This window comes from Pseudopipra pipra, chromosome Z, assembly GCF_036250125.1.
Source record: "Pseudopipra pipra isolate bDixPip1 chromosome Z, bDixPip1.hap1, whole genome shotgun sequence".
In the NCBI taxonomy this organism is placed as follows: domain Eukaryota; kingdom Metazoa; phylum Chordata; class Aves; order Passeriformes; family Pipridae; genus Pseudopipra; species Pseudopipra pipra.
In genome coordinates, this window is record NC_087581.1 from 14,382,985 (window position 1) to 14,404,249 (window position 21,265).

At 39.0% G+C, this 21,265-nt stretch overlaps 2 protein-coding genes across 3 annotated transcripts in view; both read left to right on the forward strand.

The window, feature by feature from the left end:
* The window catches only part of ITGA1 (integrin subunit alpha 1), a 71,927-nt gene that overhangs the window by 5,502 nt on the left and 45,160 nt on the right, over positions 1-21,265 (forward strand). The gene's annotated exons all lie outside the window — the stretch shown is intronic.
* On the forward strand, positions 1,047-8,016 carry PELO (pelota mRNA surveillance and ribosome rescue factor). Its single transcript, XM_064641340.1, has 2 exons — positions 1,047-1,931; positions 3,105-8,016. The coding sequence occupies exons 1-2, from the start codon at positions 1,206-1,208 to the stop codon at positions 3,534-3,536; spliced, it is 1,158 nt and encodes a 385-aa protein (XP_064497410.1). The 5' UTR covers positions 1,047-1,205; the 3' UTR covers positions 3,537-8,016.

The following is a 21,265-nucleotide window of genomic DNA, read 5'->3' on the forward strand; positions in this document are numbered from 1 at the left end:
GTGTACCCATTCCCCCTTGTCCAGCCACTACAGGTCCTGATGGAAAGTCCCTCCCTGGCTTCCCTGTAGGCCCTCTTCAGAAACTAGAAGGCTGCTTTGACGTCTTCACATCACCTTTTCTTCTCCAGTATTAATGTATAATGAAACAGTTTTTTTATTATTTCTGGCTTGTCAAATTTGTCTGGGCTGCAAATGAATTGCATAGTGATTGTTCAGGTCCAGTTTCTTTGCAAGTAGCATTGAACTAATTGAACTGTGTTTTTTCAAGGCATATTACTTATATTTGTTGACATCAAGCTTCATTTGAAAAGTGCCCATCTGCCTCTGAAGCACCTCAAAGCTGTCTTGCTCTGAGATGCAGGAAGCCGTCAAGACTCGTGCAAATGTAACCAAAACCTTTTAAGGTTGGAGTTCAGTTTAAGAGCAGCGTCCAAGTAACAGTTCAGGTTTAGATGTTTCCTGTGCCCGGTTCTCATTTCGCTGTGTGACGGCCGCCCTAGCCCGGCACCAGCAGCTGCTGGAGGTGGCACTGAGGTCTCCGGGGCACTTCGGCACCCGCTGACCCGGCCCAGGGGATCGGCCATCGCCATGCCGCTTGTCCCTTTCTTCATCTGTACCCGCAACTTTCCACATCTGCTTGGTTTTGCCGGGTTTAAGTTTTTTTTCTCCTCTTCTGAAACGTGAAGGGCCGCGTTAGGAGCCTTCGGGAGTCTGAGGTGCCGCTGTGAAGCGCTGGAAGGGACGGACCAGCGCCGTCGCGACTCCTTCCCACCGTGCTCCCCGCGAGGCAGCAGCGGGGACACACCCCAGCTTCCAGCCCTCGCAGCACCTCGGCTGCCTCCCAGTCCCTTTCCCCGCTCCCCTCAGGGACTTTTCCTCCCTCAGGACGGAGCCCCGCCATCCACCCGCAGGTTACGCGCCTTCCCGCCGCTCCTGCGCATGCCCCAGGCCGGCCGGGGCCGAGCAGAGGTGGGGAAGCGCCCGCCGCGGCGGCGGCTTTGCAAGGGAGAGGAGGGTGTGCGCGCATGCGCCATGGGGGGGGGGGCAGGCGGCGGGCGCCGCGCGTGCGCGCTGTGCAGGGTAGGGCGAGGGTAGGGCGAGGGTCTGGCGGCGGGAGCGCGGAGCGGCCATAAGAGCCCCGGCGGGGCCGCGCCTGAGTCCGGGACTGCGAGGGGATCCCCCTCCGGGGCACGGGGACCGTCAGGATGAGGCTGGTGAGGAAGGACCTGGAGAAGGACAACGCGGGGCAGGTGACGCTGATCCCCGAGGAGCCCGAGGACATGTGGCACACGTACAACCTGCTGCAGGTCGGGGACAGCCTGCGCGCCTCCACCATCCGCAAGGTGCAGACTGAGTCGGCTACGGGCAGCGTGGGCAGCAACCGCGTCCGCACCACGCTCACCCTCTGCGTGGAGGCCATTGATTTCGACTCGCAGGCCTGCCAGCTGCGCGTCAAGGGCACCAACATCCAGGAGAATGAGTACGTCAAGATGGGCGCCTACCACACCATCGAACTGGAGCCCAACCGGCAGTTCACGCTGGCCAAGAAGCAGTGGGACAGCGTGGTGCTGGAGCGCATCGAGCAGGCCTGCGACCCGGCCTGGAGCGCCGACGTGGCCGCCGTGGTCATGCAGGAGGGGCTGGCCCACGTCTGCCTGGTCACCCCCAGCATGACGCTTACCCGGGCCAAGGTGGAGGTGAACATCCCCCGGAAGAGGAAAGGGAACTGCAGCCAGCACGACCGCGCTCTGGAGAGGTTCTACGAGCAGGTGATGCAGGCCATCCAGCGGCACATCAACTTCGAGGTGGTGAAGTGCGTCCTGATCGCAAGCCCGGGCTTCGTGCGGGAACAGTTCTGTGACTACATGTTCCAGCAGGCAGTCAAGACTGACAATAAACTTCTGCTGGAGAACAGGTCCAAGTTCCTACAGGTAAGGTGCTAAACAGTTTCCAGAGTGGGTGAAAACGGACTTGAGAGTTGTCTGTCTGTGATAGTAAAAGGTAGTCACATGGGAAATAAGGGAAATTTCAGTCAGAAATTTATTTTGTCTTACTAGACAAAATGAATTTCTGACTGAGCATCATAAGGAAATTATTCTCATGCCTCTCAAATTGTAAGGTAGTTATGCGTGATACAGGGATGGTTCCCCCCCTAGGATACCTTAATGTGGAGTAGAGAAATGGAACTCCCTATAAAGGCATATTTATATGAATATAAATAATGTAAAGTGTGAAGTACAAATTGGAAAATACTTTAACTCTGCTGTTACTCTGTCATGCTGTATAGTGTGCACGTTTAATAACAGCTTTGTAGAGATGTTTTTTAAAAAGTACCTGGATGTGGTATAGGTTAGTTAACTTTGTTGTTAGTCTTGTATTGAAGGTTATGCAGATCATGGCATTTTTTCCCGTTTCTTCATCATCTCATTGAGTGGGTGGGGGTTTTAGCCTTTAATGAAGTGGGCAAATTCAGAGCTTAAAATGAGTTTTCATGAGGGTACTTGTATAATTTTTAAGTTGGAGTAGGCCTGTAATCTATGCTTGCAGAGGGCTGGGGGCAGGGTGAGTGAAGTGTGTCCCAATACTTAATGGTCCCAGCGTTAGAAGACCAGCACACCAAGGAGCCTCCTTTTGCATTTGTAGTATGGAAGTAATAGTATGTGTGAGAAGTTTCAATGTACTTCACAGTTTTGCAAGCATAATAGCTGTGCAACTGTGCAAGAGTCAATGCCTTTGCACTATATCCCTGCAGTCTTAAGAGGCCTTTTCTGGAATGCTTTAAAACGGAGAGGCTTAGATCTTAGTTTCTTAGTTTCAAGTAGCCCTCCCTTGGGGTGGGCATATTTAATGCAGTCTTTGAATAAGTGAAACAGTTTTCTTGAAGTGCTTCTTGAAGTGCAGTTTAAGGGATTTGGTGTAGGTTCTGGGTTGCAGGAGAGATCCCTTAAGAAAAGAATTTTGTATGTTTCAAGAGGGAGGTAACTTCCTCAGATAACTGTCAAGGTTATTGTTATGTATAGTGGAAGATATTTGTGATTGGCTAATCAAAAAAATGGTCCTTTTTCTTTGAAAACACCAAACCTCTGACTTTGTTTTCGCTCTAGGTCCACTCTTCCTCAGGACATAAATACGCTTTGAAGGAAGCACTCTGCGACCCAGCCGTAACCAGCCGCCTTTCTGACACTAAGGCAGCTGGTGAGGTCAAAGCCCTAGATGACTTCTATAAAATGCTGCAACACGAGCCTGACCGGGCTTTTTATGGCCTGAAACATGTGGAAAAGGCCAATGAAGCCATGGCCATTGATACTCTGCTGATCAGTGATGAGCTTTTTCGGCACCAGGATGTGGCTACACGTGCCCGATACGTTAAGTTGGTAGACAGTGTGCGGGAGAACATGGGCACAGTGCGCATTTTCTCCAGCCTTCATGTGTCTGGAGAGCAGCTTGGCCAGCTGACAGGGGTGGCAGCCATCCTGCGCTTTCCTGTGGCTGAGCTGTCTGACCAGGAGGATGAGTCTAGCTCTGAAGAGGATTGATGACAGTGACTTCATTCCACAGTTTCTTTTCCATGTCATGCTGAAATGACATTGAAGGCGCTCCCTTCCTAAATACTGTGTGCAGGTGTTCCATGACATGTAATTATAAGTTTTCAGTAGTATACACATAAAGTATGTAGCTCTGCTGAGCACACTACTTGATATCTGTTCTGTAATGTGTGTTGAAGCAGACTGGTTTTTGCAAGTTACATCGCAAACCTCCAGCAGTATAAGAAACTAATTTGGCTCCCCAAAGCTGCTTAGTCTGTATATTAAGGCAGACTGGTAGCTTAGTGGAGTGTTTATGAAAAAATAATAAACTAAGAGGGAGAAATTCGTGTCAGACTATTTCTGTTCAAGTGCTTGAAAAGACTATTGAAAAACAAGTGTAAACTTCTTCAGGCAAGACCTGTCAAAACTGTGCTTGATCTTCTTAGGAAGTTGCCATTCTTCCTAGAATGTGTCAAGGGAATGGAGTCAGCATCATTTCTTAGGGCTTTTTGTGGTGTTATGAGTCTAACCACTTAAATATTTCTGTGAAACACTTGAAGCAGTCTTTCAGAAATCAGATCCTTTAAGTTTTTCCCTAACATGATAGTAGGTACAAGAGAAATGGTGACTCTCAGTCACACACTTAAGTTACCTTTTTGAATCTTGTTACCTTGTGAGATTGTCCTGAAGGCTAACAAAGTATCATTGGCTGTATTTTGCTAAACTGGCATTTTTTAGCAGCCAGTTCTGAGAAAGTGTATGAAAAGGCTTACAAAAGCTGGACCCTAGTTTCCATGAGGAATCTTTTGACAACAAACACTTTAGTTAATGTCATAATCTGGTATTTTTCTGTTTAGGTACCTCTTTAAAAATATACGTAAGCTGTGATACAGAAATTAAGGTTATGAAATTATAAATCAGATTTCATCCTAAAATAATGGCAACTGTAAAAGTCAGAATTACTTCTTCAGTTATTAGATCTGCTAAAAGTATTGAGAGCCACAAAGAGTTTTGTTTCTTCACTAGGCAATAAATCTTAGGCTGAGGAAGCAGAAATTGTTTTCAGATTCAGACATAATCTGTGAGGGAATTGTTTCAAACCAGTGTTTGATGGTGTGGTTTCTGTGTGTAAATAAGGATTCCTTTTTTAAATGTGGTGGAAGGTGGAGAACAGGAGCTGTGGAAGACTTCCAAAATATGGAAAGTGACATAACGGTGGAACTTTAAAAAACAAAACCACTGAAACTCTTAGTCTGAGTAGAATAGTTTTAGGAAATCATTTTTAAGGGTAGTCCCATATGTTGATGGGTGCCAGTCCTCTGCAGTTAATACTATTTATTGTTAGCTGAAAACTCAGTCTAAACCTCTTACTAGAGAACTGCTTTTGAGTTAAAAGCCATCTTCCCTTTTCCCACCATCCACACAATCGTAAGGAATTCATGAACAGAACTTATATTAGAGCTGTAGCCCTGTGATTCTTTTTTCTCTGAAGACAAGCAAGCCCATTGAAACAATTGTTTACATTGTTTACATTTACATTTACTTCCATTCAAATTTGTAGTACACCACAAATTCATAGTTCCTCAGCAAACTGAGAGACAGATCAGACTATTCTTTGGTTGTGGAATGGGTTGCTGTTTTACCAGACCAAACTGGTTCCACTTATTCCATTTTAAGCCAGAAATTATGAAGAGTTTTTGCTGTACTGCAAAATTACAATGGCAGTTTTGTGTTTAGTGCCTGTAGTGTATCATCCAGGAAAAGAAGCAGCCATTTTGTTGCATATTTGTTCTAAGGTAGAACTGCAAACATCTGGTAAGAAAACGTGAAAATAGTGATTCTTTGAATTATTTACACTTAGAGTTAAAATTCTGTCCTGACTTTACATTTTGTGTATTTTTATTTTTTTAGCTATTCCTATCATGTCACTAAGTCTCTGAAAGAAATACTTGTGGACTTGCCCAAAGTATGGAAGGGTGGGACTTTTTTTTTCTGGTAGCCATTTTTGTAGTAAAATAAATATACAATCACTATGTATACAAATGCATCCTGTTTCAGGAAACAGCTTAAGGGCTTGATATTGAAAGTAGGCTGTTTAGTAGTTGCAGATGCTTGACCTGGCCAAGTTCCAGAGTTGCTACTATATTTCACATTTCAAGGAGTTTAGATTAGTTGAAAAGTCTATATTGACAGACTTTCTTAATGCAGACCTTAGCATATGTGCTCAGGTGACACTTTCACAGAAGATGGATGGTATCTGCAGATTAAAGGAGGAAGTGCTAGAGCCATGGGAAAATATTTTTGTGTCCATTGTTTGAAACTAAAGGTGCATGAACTGAAAACAGTATTTAATGATTTTGAAGTGTCTCAGTTTAGTTTCTGATTACATTCTGACATAATTCTGTGAATTAGTAATATGGTTTAGCTTCCAGTTTTTCACTTTTCGAAGTAAATGAATACACATTGTAGGATTTCTTAAAGCTTGTTACATTTGGTAGGAAGAAAGCTTTAAAAAGTGAAATCAGATTGATACTGAACCCTGCTGTGCTCTACAGTGATGCCAATAAATTTATTTTAGGCCATAATGCCTCTAATAATGCCTGCTTTGGAGCAGGCCCCAGTTTCTTTTGTCATTTCTGGCATTTGAATCCGTTTATCATTATATAATTTTTTGTGGTTGTTTACCAACTAAAGTTTGGTGCAAAATGTGAGGTCACCACCAGCTACAGACCAAAATAATCCTATTAGTTAAAAAGCAAAATAAAAGATTAATCTTCCAGTAAAACTTCAAAGCATTCAACAGTATTTGATCTAGGGAATTCCTCATCTCCCTCGTCTTGTCTTCACCCTTGTGTGAGTAAAATGCTAGTAGTAAATTATCTTTGGACCACTCCCTGACCACCACTGTAACAAGAGCCCATAGCTCTTCAGCTTAATTTGTGGTGGGACTAGGCTTGATGGTTTTAAAGCCATGTGAATAAATGTCTGAGGTAATTTTCATTAGCTACTGTTCTCTCATAGGTTAAATAGCCCTGAATTTTAAAATTAACCTACCATTTGAAAATCTCGGTTTAACTTCTGGGCTGCTGACCTTGGTTTGCCTATTTCTGTGGAGGTATATTATACTTCACTTCTCATTTGACTGATTTATGTCTTGAGCCTCTCCAGTTTCTTTCTGTAAGCTGCATTATCCATCCAGAAAAGTGTGCCTCTATGCATGTGATCTCTTGAAGATCACCTATTCCATTCAAATTTTTTTGAGATTTTCATAGGTTTATTTTTAAAGAAAACAAGCCTGTTTCATACAGGAGTACTTACCTAGTTTTGCAGGAAAGAAGAAAAAACAACCACATATTCTCAGAATGTTTATGCTGGTTTTTTATGTGAAGGCACATTTCTACAGTGTGTGGTCTATTTCTTCTACAAAAGATCTGAGAAAGGAATTTTTAAAATGTGGAACAGCAATTAGAAAGTCTGCAATTAGGAATTCTTGTTTAGAACATAAAATTAGAATTCCTGCAAGACACATAATAACAAAAAAATGAAGGAATGACTTCAAAAAACTACTTATCTGTGTACTTTTTAGATACGGCAAAACTTCAGACTTGATTTTTTTTTCCTTGGTCTCTGATATACCAGTTGCTTTTATCAGTTCCCCACCCCCCCTTTTTTAAAAAAAAGATAAAATGTTTCTTTTAGAATTAAGTTCTTAAAGGAGCTGGGTGCATCTGAGGTGGTTTAGGTGGATAAAAAAAAAAGTTTCTTCAAGCTCTGCTAATGGGGGAAATGATACAGATCTGGCAATCATTCCCTTCTCAGTTATGTTCACTATACACCTGTAACTTGTTACAAGGTGAATGATAAAAGTTTTGATTCTTTAAGAACTTAGGATTTTTTAGTTCTGATTTGATTTAGCAGATAGTAGGCAGAGAACAGTTGACAGGGCTTTATTAGATTATTTTTCAGTATCTCTGTTTCTTTTGTAAGAGCCACAACTTGCTTTTAGAGACTGTTTTAATCAGATTTTGTATGGAAAAATAGTATTTTGAAAACTCATTGTTCTGCTAATTTAGGGTTAAGAAAATGCTTAACTAGTTTGGTCTTGTGATTATTACTGTGATTCTTAAATCAGGCTCTGACGTGGGTTGAGCCTGAGCTTTTTCAGCAGTAGAAAGAGCAAACATAGTCTGTGGAGCTTCTTGTGTGACAGTTGCCCAAAGACTTGCTGAATAAGTGTAATGTTTAGTCCTGCCACATTTTTTATGCTTGACTCAAGTAGGGCATTGACTTGGATTTGAGGATAACTGCTTGCATGATAGAGAATATAAAGGAAAGAAACGTCTTCAGTCTAACAACAAAACTGCATATGCTGTGTGAACTTCTGAACTTGACTGTTTTAGAAATCCAGTATAGCTTTTCTGTGAAAAAATTGTCTCCTAAGGTGCCTTAGCCGAAAATAAAGCATGAGGAAAAGGTCTCTGAAATCATACTCTGTTGTCTGAAAATAATTCTTCCTTTTGTCCCACTTAAGGGCTGTACGAGAAACAGAGTGGGGGCTGGTGTAAGAGCAGCCCTTTCTTCCAAGTCAGTGTCTTCTGGGAAATGCAACATGAAGCAGCAACTTTCAAGCCCTGCCAGCTCTTGTCAGCTTTTGCTGTATCAGTCTCTAATTTATTGCCATCTTTTCACAGCTAAAGTAATTGCTGTCATGCTGCTCTAATAATTACTTAAAAGTCAAATTAGAACTGATAATGAATCCTCTGGTGAAATAGCTGTTCCATTAGAGAATGTTAATTAGTTGAAACCAGCCCTCCTTTTTAGGAATGTACATACCAGACTTGATGGGAAGTGTTTTCTCTGGTCCAAAATGGAATTTCTAGTCAAAGCCAAGCCGGGAATAGTGAAAAAAGAGCCTAAGGGCTCTAAGGAGTCATATGGAACAGAAGATAACACAGCTTAAGACCGTTTTCTGTTCAATAGTTAACACTAGGGCTAAAGGTGCTCCCTTTTCTGTCATTGTGTCATTGGTAAGTACAACTCCCCATTGTCTAAGCAAAAAATTATATTTTGTCTGAGATAGCTAAGTTACAACTGCCTCAGGTATGACACCTCTTGGGATGAGGGAGGCGATTTTCAGACTTTTGATCTGAACTTGACAGGAAAATAATTGAAAGCTGGGTCTCTTCCTATCTAATACACTTCTGATGTAGTCTTCCAGTTTCAGTAAAAAAACGCCCTGAGTAGAGTTCTGTGTTTCAAAAAGATTTTGTACCAGATGGCTAACAGCAAATCTGCTTTTGAAGACAGGCATATTATTTCCCATGCAGCCTTTTTCTTTGCTCAGAAAAAATAACTTCAGCAGACTTTTTACTGAAAGGGCTTGTATCAAAGATGGCGGGGGGGGTAAGAAAAAAGCTAACTTGACTCTTGGCTTGTAGTTGCTTTGGTAACTGAAGGAATGTCTTGGGATACAGAGTTGATAACTATCTTCAGGACTCAAAGATTTGTTTACAGTAGTGGTAACAAGTGATAAATTCAGAATGTCTGACAGTTGTTCAATGCTCATGGACATAACCTTCAATGGTTTCTGATGCTCTGAAAGCTACAGTAGGTTTTGTTGAAAAAAATTGCCTTTTCTTTGACCTGCAGCGTTCAGCCTTCAAGTGGCTTCAAGTGTTTTAGATAGTTTAGTTTAGGTGTGAGAGAAGTTAATTAATTTGTTTATCTTGCCCGAATAGTTGTCATAATACCATTTCCATTCCCATTTGCTAAAGAAAACTGGTATATCCTGTATAATTTTTTCCTCTCCTGAGTGGAAATTGTTGTTCTGAGATAGGGTGTCTAAGAGAAACTGAAGTGGACTCTGGAGAAACAGTGCTGGGTGAACATCAGCTTTGTGCCAGGACAGTGAAGTCTCCTGGGGCAGTGGCTGCCCTTGCTGCAAGGCTGTGTGTAGGAGCTACTGGGACAGCAGTGATGAGAGCCAGAAAAAGAGCAGCTGTCTCATGAGGGAACTTTTCCAAGTTCCAGAGCTGTGAGGGAAGATGAAAAGCTATGGTTTAGTGGAAAACATGAGGTGCTGATTTGGGTATGTGACTCTTTCCCTAAGGAGAGATGCAGTGAATGTCTGAAATATCTGTACTCAGTTCTAACAACTCATGCTCAGTTGAGGGTAAGATGCCAGCTGATGTGATTAAGCTCTTTGTGTGTGTCTGAGGGAGAGGAGCCTTGAGGCTGAGCCTTGAAATTGAGATACTGAGACCTTGGTAATCCTGTCACTATGGAGTAACTAATTTCTGACAAGCCTATTACACAAGTGTCACACGTGGAGTCATTGCTGTATCTGAGGCTTGTGAAGGACTGGTTTTCCTTTCATACCTGTCTGAAAGCCACCTCCTTTTTCAAAATAATTGCTTTGTGAAACAAATACCTCACTGTGTCATGTTGGCAATATGTATGATAACCCAAGTAAAAATTCCTAGTCAGACATTAACAAAAAACAAACAAACAACAAAACCAACAGAAGCTGATTGAAATAAACTTTTCAGAGGTTTTGGGTGGTGCCTAGTGAGAATAAAAAGAGACAGACAGATAAAACAATATGTAACCACCAATGGTTGGTGGTTTTTCACAGTTTTTCAAGTCATTTCAACTAAAGGATTGTTTTTAAAGATAAGCAGACTGGTGAGTCAAATCACTCAAATGACAAGTTTTTAAACCTTTTCTTTAGAATGCCTCAGAAATCAGTTATCAAAACTCTTATTAATACACAGTCAAACATTGTGATCTTGGTAAACAACTGAGTTATGATTGCATAAGTTGTTTCAAGGTGTCTGCATATGTTTTATCCAAGTGTAGATGTGCATGGTTCTGTGTATTTTTCTTCTTAGACAAAGTGTTTTCTGATGAGAACAAAGTTAAGTATTCAGAAAGAACAAAATTAATCTTGGCAATTAATGCTGACAGTTATGAGTCTAACTTCTCCTAATTCTGAAGACAATTTCTAATTGTCTTTTTTTTTTGATGGGGGGCAGAATGTGGAAATTGTCACTGAAAAATGCTTAAGGCTTTAGGCCTTAATATTTTGAAAATGAGGTTTTAACTTCTAGAACATTTTTTAAACTACTTTGTTCTTCCCTAGTTTAAGCACTTTTATTTTGACATAAGAACTGGCAAGCAATAATGTATGTTAGAGAGCAGAAAGTTCCTACTACTGGAAAAATGAGAAGTTGGAACAGCCTTGCAGTCAGAAAAAATCTGAGCTAAAGGTCACTTTTATATGGAATTTTTTACCCTGAAAAATATTATGTAGTTGCCAGCAACAGATAGGAATCAATTCAGCAGTCCTGTACCCCATGCTTGGAACAGAAGCAGAGCACTTGCTGTTTTTATTTAGAGCATTGTGTTGCCCTGTTTATATCTGTCCAATTCATAGCACGTTTGTTCACACCACATCTCAACAAACACACCAGATTACACCACAAAACTGAGCTGCTGTCAGACAGGGATTAGCTAATGATGCATCTGAGCTAATGATACAAAAATGCATTGATTAGGTGCCTGATAAAGGCAAGAGGGGTGTGTGGGACATAAGGTGATGGCATGAGGTTCATTTGTGCCTTTTTAGAAGGTCCTTTTCTTCACACTCACAGGTCCTGTTGACTTCAGAAGACTGAGTAACTTTTAACACCAAAACTTCAAAGTGGTATCTACACAAGAAAGTAAAATTTCATCACTAATAAACTTCCATGGTACTTCTGTGTAGGTGATGCAGATGTTTGAAAGAAAAAGTAATGGATTCTTTATGGAAGTCTAGATACCATGAGGATACTTTCAGAACACATCTGGTCCGGACAGATATCTTTAAAATCATAGGTGTACTTCAGTGCTGTGGGTGGGAAATGTAAGTTATTAGTGCCAGTAATTCATGTAGAAAACTCTATCTTAAACTTCATCTAAAAAACAGGATGTTTTCCTACCTCTAGGATACAGCTTTAATTTTTGGGGGTGGAAACAAACCTTCCTTTTATAATCTCTTAATGGCTAGTTCCAAATTTCCCTGAATTGTTTATTGACTGATAAAACATTTGCAGTAAAAAGATCTAGGGTTAATTTTGCAGTGCTTTCAACTGGTTTGCCAGTTGCAGCAATGGTACAACAAAAGAGATGTTCATACTCTTACTGGTACTTGAGTGCCACAGTCTTTAAGTAGATATAGTTGATGATGCATATTGTGCTGAAGTTTTCAGTATGTTATTAATCAGTATTGGTAATTCTTGGTGGTATACTAGCTTTTGGAGGATTTATTAACTTTTTAATTAAAAAAGGTGTCTTGACTATAAAAATATACCACCTAAAAGAAAAATATTAAATATCTGTAAACTTTTACTGCAGTTTTTAAAATTACTTTATTTCCTAGCTTCAGTGTGAAATGACAATAATCTTGATCATATTCTCCTCCAAACATGTCACACATGATTCTTTCGGGGAATAAGTTTCTAGAGTACAGTGGAGGTGCATCTTTTATGCTTATTTCAGCTGAGTGATACCAGTGGGAAGCTGGCATTTTGGTTTAGTCTTTTTTTCTGATGAACTCAAGTGAACACTGTACGCCATTTCCTGACTTGCTGCTCCATGAACTTGTTTACAGAAAGTGTGGTTTTATCTGTCGCCTGTACATTCTGCTCACCTCACAGGTAGACTGGAGATCAGCTACTATCAAATAAAATGTCAAGCTTGTGAAAGTCCTTGTGATTGTCTGAGACTATAAGAGGGGTAAAGCTGCTTAAGTAAAAAAAAAAATACATGAATTGCCTAGTGCAATGCCAGTGGTTCTTTTGTCCAAATGAACAAACTTTTTTATTGCTGATCTTCAGTTTTTCTTAGGGTGCAGTGTCTTTCATGATGTGTGTGTGATAGTGGGTTTTGTAGCTGTTACTGAACTTCTATGGTGAAGTTCATGGAAGATTGGATTTAATGACCACTGTGGCAATTTGCAGTCTCACATTCTTGTCTGCTTAGTAACTCAGTTACGAGTGTAAACTTTATGTTATCACAGAACCATGTTTTTTTAATTGTCCAGTACAATAACAGATTTCTTATGACAGTTAACAATTCGTAGGTAAAGACAAGTAAGGAGACAGATTGGTTGATGATTATCTTCTCTTTCAGCAGTGAGCAGTCATAAATTTCAAATCAGGAGAGCTTCGTATGTCCTAATAGAGAGTCACTACCATTATTACCCATGACACATGCTTGAAACAGGCTCAGGATTTTGCAGTGAGCAGGTCAGACCTGATCTGTGCAGACAGGCAGTGCCTGCTGCACCATGCTCTTGCAGGACAGCACTGGCTTTCCCTTCAGGCATGTCAGTACTGTGCAGTTGGGGATGAAGAGGCACTTCCATCTGACCTTGTGTGAGAGCCCTAGAATCTGGGGACCATTCATGGTGGAATTCCAGCATTTCAACAAAAATGTGACTTCCTTTATATTACTGCCTGTAGCAATCTTGTATCAACTATATTCTCACTGTAGTAATTTTTCTGGTTACCAATAAGAGAAAAAGTTTGAAAAAAAGAAAATCTTAAACAATATTATTGGCAATAAAGTTGATTCATTGCAAACAATTAACATATGCAATAGGAAAAAGGTATTATTTGGATGATGATTCATTTTTTCAGTCAAAACTATGTGTCAAGCATTTTTAAACTTTTCAAAATTTGTTTTTTTAAAAGTAGGTTTCATCCCTTACTCTCCGGTTTAGCTCACAGAAAGCTGCAGGTATAATTATTTAATTTTAAAAAATGTTTTAAACTTTAGTAGGATACTTACATTATGAAAAGTGTTTTCCATGCTAGACTGATGTAGTATTTCCCGGTGCATTTTAAATGGCGTTCAGCTTTGTGAGTATTCTTTTGATATACATTTTTTCTGGAACCTGTTAGCTTTATAGAACAAGTTCATCTGAAAAGTAATCTAAGCCTCAGTGCTAAGAACCAGTTTAAATTTTAGAGTTTTCAAGTTTTTTCTGAAGTATGAGAATAAGTTTTGGAAACAGAGAAACAGAATTCTGTTTTATGTCACCATGACATAAGAAGCTACAGAAACATACTGTTTACCTCTTGCTCTACTAGAAGATGGCTCAGATAAAAAATTTGAATGTTCTGTTGTGTTACAATCAAAAATTATCATAGATGCTTTATTATCATAAATAATAGCTAAGGTGTCTCTATACAACTTGACTGTAGTTTGCAGGTTGATTTTTTCTTTTAATATACACATCTGAGATTTTATTCTGAGGTGTGTTTATCCCCCATTTGGGTCTGTCATTTTTGCTTGGCTAAGCTTTCTGCTGGCTTTTGGGTTTTTTTTGCCCCCAAATCACTGCACAATAGAGTTGTATAAGACCAAAGGAAAATCTAGATATTTGTAAGATTCGATCTTTTCCTTTCTATTGCACTCAAAAAAAAATAATCGTGTCACAGCTGAATTCATATTGATGCATTTTATAAACTATGGCTTTGCTGTAATATGTAGAAACTGGCTTGGATTTAAGTTCTGTTGTGCTTTACCTAGCTGGGTGTGAGATGGTCATATCAGGATATTTGGTTCAGTTGAGAGCAAGCCAATGATTATGTTTAGCATAAGGCAATGAAAGACAAATTTTTTAGTCATTGTGAAGTAAAGAAGTAAAAAAAGTTGCTGCTTTTCAGAAAGTCTTTATTGCCAGCAAAGCATTTGTACTCTGATAGTAACTTAAGACTTGGCGAAAAATTAGCCAACAACCCCTGGAAGCAACATATGGGGGGGGAGGGAGAATGAAGAATAACGATACCAAGTCCAGTAAACAAAAAAAATAACTGCCTTTCATCCATGTTGCAAATGGAATGATGCTCTTCACTCTTATGAGTGAAGCATCATATATTTTATTGATATAAAACAGTGAATTGCCAAAATTAATTGGTAAGTGCGATGGTGATTTCACAAGATTTGATGTCGAAGTACACTTGACTATTTACATCGTAGAGGGAGAGACAGATTAAACTGTCAGGGAGACTGTCCTATTGGGTCATCAGGTACAGAAAGGACCCCCTTGCTTTCTAAACTCTTCTCAAAGAGAAATCTAGGTGCGGTCAGATCTAATTCTAGTCCCAGACTTGGTCAATGGTTATGTGTAAAGGATTATATGTGCACAATCAATCCTTCATATCACTTAGCTAAGATGTCAAAGTTCAGCATGCTGTTGTTCACTTACTGAGAATGTACTGTGGCAAGGAATCTCTCAATTTCAAGGAGTAACCTTGAGAGGTGTCCCTTCTCAGGGAGAGAAGGGAGCACTCTTGCTGTCCTGGTAGAGAGATAGTAACACAAGTTTTCAGTTAGACATTTTTTGCATCAGTTCTCAGATTATCACATAATGTGATGTTTGAAATGGAATGTTAGAAAGGAATTTCTGTCCTGGGGCATTTATGGGTAGTTGGTTTTAAGTTTGATGGGGTAGGCTTGTGACGTGTAGACTTATTAGGTAGAGTGATTTGTTTTGAGGTTTATTTGGTGCTACGGTTCACATTCTGTTAAAGTCTATTTACATTTTTTATATGTAAATAACAGCATAGTGGCAATAGATCTACCCTCAGAAGTGCATATAATTTGTCTGCAGTGCTTGGCAGTTTTCTCTGATTTTGACAAATTCTTTTTTTTCAAAGGCAGCTTGCAAGCTGGCAAGGAAAAAAGCAAGTGCAAAGTGTGAATTCAAGAGAAACTTAAAAATGTGTAGGCAATGTCTTTTGAATTCACATTTGAACACTGACAAGTAGTAATTTCTTCCAACTCAAAGGAATCATCCGTGTCATGAGTATTCAGGACTTTCTTTTTCCTTAGTCCCAATATTAATATGCTAACATTATGAAAGATGTAGGCCACATCGCAGAGTTCTACAAGCTTTCATGTGTTTTTATCATGAGTTTCAACTCTGATATTGTAAGCTACATCTCTGATTCAAAGAAACATTTAAGATAACCAATTGTTAACTGTAATAAACTGGCACTATGTAAGGATGGTCATATAATTTTTTCTTTAAGCAAATAGCGGTGGGTTGACCTTCTTAACCATTTGTGCTATCTATTACACAAGCCAGCAGTATCTTTGGATTGAATCACAGGCATAAAGTTAGAGGAACTGTTGTTTGAAGTGACGTGATTTATGTGATTAGATAAGCTAGGAAAGGTATGGGAGCTACTAGCTTAAGAATGAAAAAAAGATTGTGTTTGCTTCCTCCCATTATTCAAGTGTTGCAGAATTCAATTTCATAGGAAGTATGAAAAGAATACTTAGAAATATTTATGAATTATTTCACATGAAAAGAATTATAACACTTTTGATACTCAATTAGCATCATACTTCTTTAAAAAACAACAGTAAGATACATATTGGATCTACCTGGCTTTTTTTTTTTAGGCTAGGAGCAACAAAATTAATGTTGTGTGTAATACATAGAGTATGCTAGGTAGTATAGGCAAAACAGTCTAGCTGACAGGTCAAATGAAAAATCACTATGGAAGAAGTGGCTTTGGGGCTTGCTAATGTGTGTTTCCCACAGCACTAGGTGTATCTGACTTTCATGCTTTCTGCATGAAATATGACTTAATTATAGGGGAATATGAATAGTTTCTATCTCCAAAAAAAAAAAAAAGAAAAAAGAAAGGGTCCTGTGGGCTGACAGATAAAGCTATGTGGTATAGTGGAGTGTTCGTGAGGAAATGGTCTTGGATAGCAAAGGGGAATGGGCATAGAGGGGCATACAAAGATTATAGGTCCTTGAATGGAGTTAAGTGTTGATGGAAGAACTACATCCAAAAGATGGACTGGAAATCATTGGAGACAAGATTTTTAGGAGTTGTTTCGCTTCCATCAAGCTGCTAAATTTGCTAAGCCTTCATACATCTGCACAGATCTAGTAGCAGACCTCGAAAAGCTTTCTGTATGTGACCAGATATTTCTAAGGCTTTTTTCTTCCTTCTGTGAGAAATGGCATAATGCTAAAAATTGTGCTGACAAGAGGACCACTTTCCAAAATTTGAACAAAATAGTTTTATTCAGATGACTGATGACTGAATAGGTCACATACTCTTGGTCTCTGCCAAGAATATGCCAAAAATATGCCAAAAAATTTTGCCTGTTGCATTGTGTTATTAATTTCGGACCACATTATAAAGCATTGATTCAGTATATTTTCAGACTTCACACTGCTTTATAAATCTATTTCCAGCACAAAATATTTAGTACAAAACCAGAAAAGGGACCTTTTTTAGTGGGTTGTACAAAGCATTTAATAGGTTTTGAAAAGCACATGGCTACTGAATCTGAAATTACTTTCAAATATATATTTCTTGGTCTTTCAGGGTACTTATCTACTTTTAATAAGAAATGTTTTTTTAGTTATTCAGTCCCTTTCCAGAAACTCAGTCTTTTGCTTTTCAGAGGTTAAAGATTAAAGAAAAAATGCTGGAGGCAAAATTATACAAAGGTTCTTTTGTAGCCCAGAAAAATAAAAGGCTTGAGTTAAGCACTACTGAAAAAAAGTTTCAGAAGTTGATTTTTTTTTTTAATATACAGCTTTATTTGAAATATGTTGATATTTAGCCAACCAGAACTGAATGCAGCAGGAACTTCTGACACAGCCTCCTTGGCCTTCTGCAGTAAAGGCCAGAGCACTGTGGCCCCCAAAGTCACAGACAGCCATTGTACCACTCTTTCTTCTACTTGGGATGTCAGTGGCTAAATCTCTTTTTCCTAAGACAAGACTGTGTAATTCTGCAGTGACATTATCACTCGTAGATTTGCTGGTCCAGCAAAAAATCCGCATTTGAGCCATGATTTCACAAATAACATTTTTATAGGTATGTTTTTACAAGCAGAACATGTTTAATCTTCCTTGCTACCAGCCAGATGCAGTCCAGCCCTGACCCAAGTTCATGGTGTTGTGTTGATGCAGCCAAAAGATCCAGCTTTCAGGAGGTTTTATTTCCTGAGGTCCAGTGCTGTGCTGAAGGATACAGTTTGTTCTGTGCTGGTGGCTTGATTCCAGCTAGCTGAGAGCTGCAGCACAGGCTTGCAAGTGCCAACACACAATGGTATCAATTTCCTCAGGTGAAAGAGTTTTCTAATTGCAGAGCATAATACTATTGGCCACTGTCTTGAAAATAAGCTTTTGTGTGAGGCCACACGAATGCTCCCAGTCCTGCTCCCCTCAGTGAGTCACTTTCACCAGCATCTTGATTGCATCCTTTTACACTGCTTGTTTCTTATGTTTTCTACGATCATGAGAGACAGGTGGTCTTTGCAACATCAGCATAAAATACTTTTAAAGGCAGTCACTTATTGCTTTATAAACTAGGGCATCTTTTCTAATACAACTTAGCTTTCAGATTTTGATCAGATGCACAGTTCCTTGTTGCTGTATTGCACACGTGTTGTTAGCATGTCTTTAAAACATCTTTATAGCAACATTGGTTGTAATATGTGCTGTACTAACATTAAAGCAAATTTTTTAAAATTTATTTTGCAAGAGTACCAAGTATATGAGAATTACATAAAGCATTTTAATCTTATCTTAATCTTCAGTTTAAATTTCTCTATCCTCTTTTATATCCCAGGATGAAAGCAGTCTGAATTTTAAATTTTTTGTTAATTTCCCAGTATTTTCCAGTTGTACATACTTTTGCAAGGCATTTCTACTTGTTTTGGTGTCCTCCTTGATTGCACTTAGACCTGCTTTGTTTCAGTCTCTTCTTGCAAAATGCAGATGAATTGATAAAGACAACTGAAATGCTATAGCATAAGTGTGAAATGAAACAAAAATAACTTTTTGACCACAGGCTGGGCAGGGAGAATTAGTGCACAGCCAGTGAGCTAGCCCTGTTCAATTCTAGGTGTAAATTTGTCCTTTCCTGTTTTTGAAAGAAAGCATTTTTATTTGTCAGGATAACCTCTGTTTATAGAGGATTCAATAGTTATTTGCTACATGCCATACACAGATAAAACATTCTAACTCAATTTAATCTCTTGTTTAAGTGGATCTTTGTGATGTCATTTATTGTGGGTGATTTGTGGTGATGTATTTTTCATCAGTAAAGAGCCAGGTGTTAGGCTTTGTTCTACATTTTGGGTTACGTTTATATCCATCCATTTTAGGAAAATAAGGGTGCTAATTCTGTGTTTATAAGGTTAGAGTGGCCAGCCAATATGCTTGTGGACAAGTCCCAGAGAAATCTAGTTTTGTATGGTTTAGAGGCAGAATAACCATCCAGACAGCGTGAACGTTTAGCTAAAAGAACTCGTTAAGTAAAACAGAAAAAAATTTATTAGTAGCTACTGGACAAGTATGAGCTACTACTCTAGGTTTGTAATAGAAATAATATTTGTGTTGTTGTCTTGGTTACGTTTAACCTTTCATGTATAGGTACAAGCTGTGCTAAGCAAAGAATGGTACATGCATCAGCTCATGTTCTCCTCAGTTTAAATCAGCAGTGAGAGGGACATTGTCCCAGGTTTTCTGCAGTACCTTCTTTTTTGTAGGACATGAAATTAAAACAGTTTTAACCTTTGATAAACATTTATATTCTGCACTTCTGACCTGTATTAGTTGTTTCTGATGTGTTAACAGTCATTCTGTTAACACAACATGAAATAGTTCAAAATCTTAATTTAATTTGCCTACATTAATTGTAAGTAAAATACCACGTACCTTATGAAAAAATGTTTTTTTCTCCTTACTACCCGTGACTCTGGAAAGAATCCTCTGCAACTTCCCTGTAGCTCTCATTTTTCCACTGCTTCTGCCAGTAGTCTTTTTAATTCATATGCGCAACTTAGTTAGAAACGGTAGAGAGTGCATGTCATCTTAGACAGAAACTGGAAGTGTGAAAGAGTTCAAGCTAGATATTGTTATAAATATAATTTTCACAGCCACAATCTTGATATTTTGAAATGTTCTGAATAAGCAGCTCATTTGTATAATATTCTCTGCACTAAAAAATGAAATAAAATGTGAAAGCCAGGTTGCCATAAATCAGTAGATTATTGTTGGTTAGCAGCGTAACGTAGGTCACCGTGAGCTCCACTTTTCCATTTACCATCTGCAGATTTGAATGTCTCTTTGAGACATTTGTAAGACTTCCTTTTACAGGATCTATGGAAAATGTAGTAAGCTACCTTTAAAATCTACTAATTATTCATAAATTATGCTTACACTGCTTATCGTGACCCTTACTTTTATGCAAAAACATTATGCTCGTGATGTTTCATAGCACATGGAGGCCACAGAAGGCCATGGAGTATATTCGCATGTTAAAATATGCCACACAGATTGTGTATGAAGTCAAACTTCAAAGCTTCTAACTTCTGGCTAAGATAGAAGGGGAAGATGAGAGAGCAAAAGGACAGCCATGCTGGATCAAATGAAGGTCATATTTTGTCCAATATTATGCTTCTAGGAGTACATGTAAACCAATAGCTAGAGACGAAAAGGAACTAAGCAAGCATATATAGTATTCCTCTCCCAGTTTCCAAGTATTTCCAGTTACAGGGATTTTCTGAACCAGATGTGCATTCTGTATGGTTTGTAACCTGCAGTGGTTTTATATTCCATTAATTTATTCAGTTCCCCGTTGAACACATTGCATTTAGCATCCAAAGCATTCTTTGTCGACAAGGTCTATGGGTCTGTTCTGCTGTGTGGAGTCACCCCCTCCTTTTTATTTCTGACCATCTAGCTACTTTTGGTTTCTCTAGCTTTACTTTTTTAGAAGAAGACACTGTTATTGTTGGTTCCAATTTGACCTCACTCAGAAGTATGAGGATTTGGGTGGTTAGTAGCAGATAGCTGGCATTTTTTATTCCTCTTTTGGTTTGGTTCTTTCAGCATTTCGTATTTTCAACTGTCTGTTATAGTTATGAGGATTAGAAGCAGATGCATTAAAATTATGAGATTTGAGAATGTCACATAACCAATTCAGCAAATTTCATCACCATTTACTGTAATGAATAGGCAGTAAAAATCACAATAGTTGTCAATACTGCATCATTGTGATGAAATTCCTTGTCTATCAGCAGATGATGGAATAATTATGGAGGATATCATGGTGGAGTGAACAGAGCACAGGTGCACATGTAACTTTTGGTTGCTTTAGGAGAAAGTAAGTGGGAAGAAATGAGCTGGAATTTGTGACCTTTAATATTTCATATCATAATATGTTTTGAACATCATCATAAGGTGAGAAAGAGGAAAAACATGCCTCTAAAGACCTCTAGAAGGGTGTTCTGTCAGTCTTATTTGGGGACTAAAGTGAACAGGCGTCTGGAGATCATTAAGAGGCAAGTCAATATGGATAGATTTTGCATTACCCTTCTTCTTCAAATTAATGAACTTAGTTACTTTAGCAGGTGATCTCATTAGTACCGTTTCATTGTCCACAGTAGGTTGGGAGTCTAAGTGACATGGTCGGAATCCCTCACATTTTGTCAAAAGTAATAATAGCAATTGGGTTTAGTCTGAAATTTAACAAAAGAAGATTTGAACTGGCGATATCTTGTCTCAATTTCTAATTTTTTTTTTTCATTTTAATTGTACTTTGATGGCAGAGACCAGGGGAGAAAAACTCCTATTGCTCATAAACAGGCATAGTAGAATTTCTTTAAACATAAATGTTTAAGGGAAACAAAATCTTATTTTCCAGCAA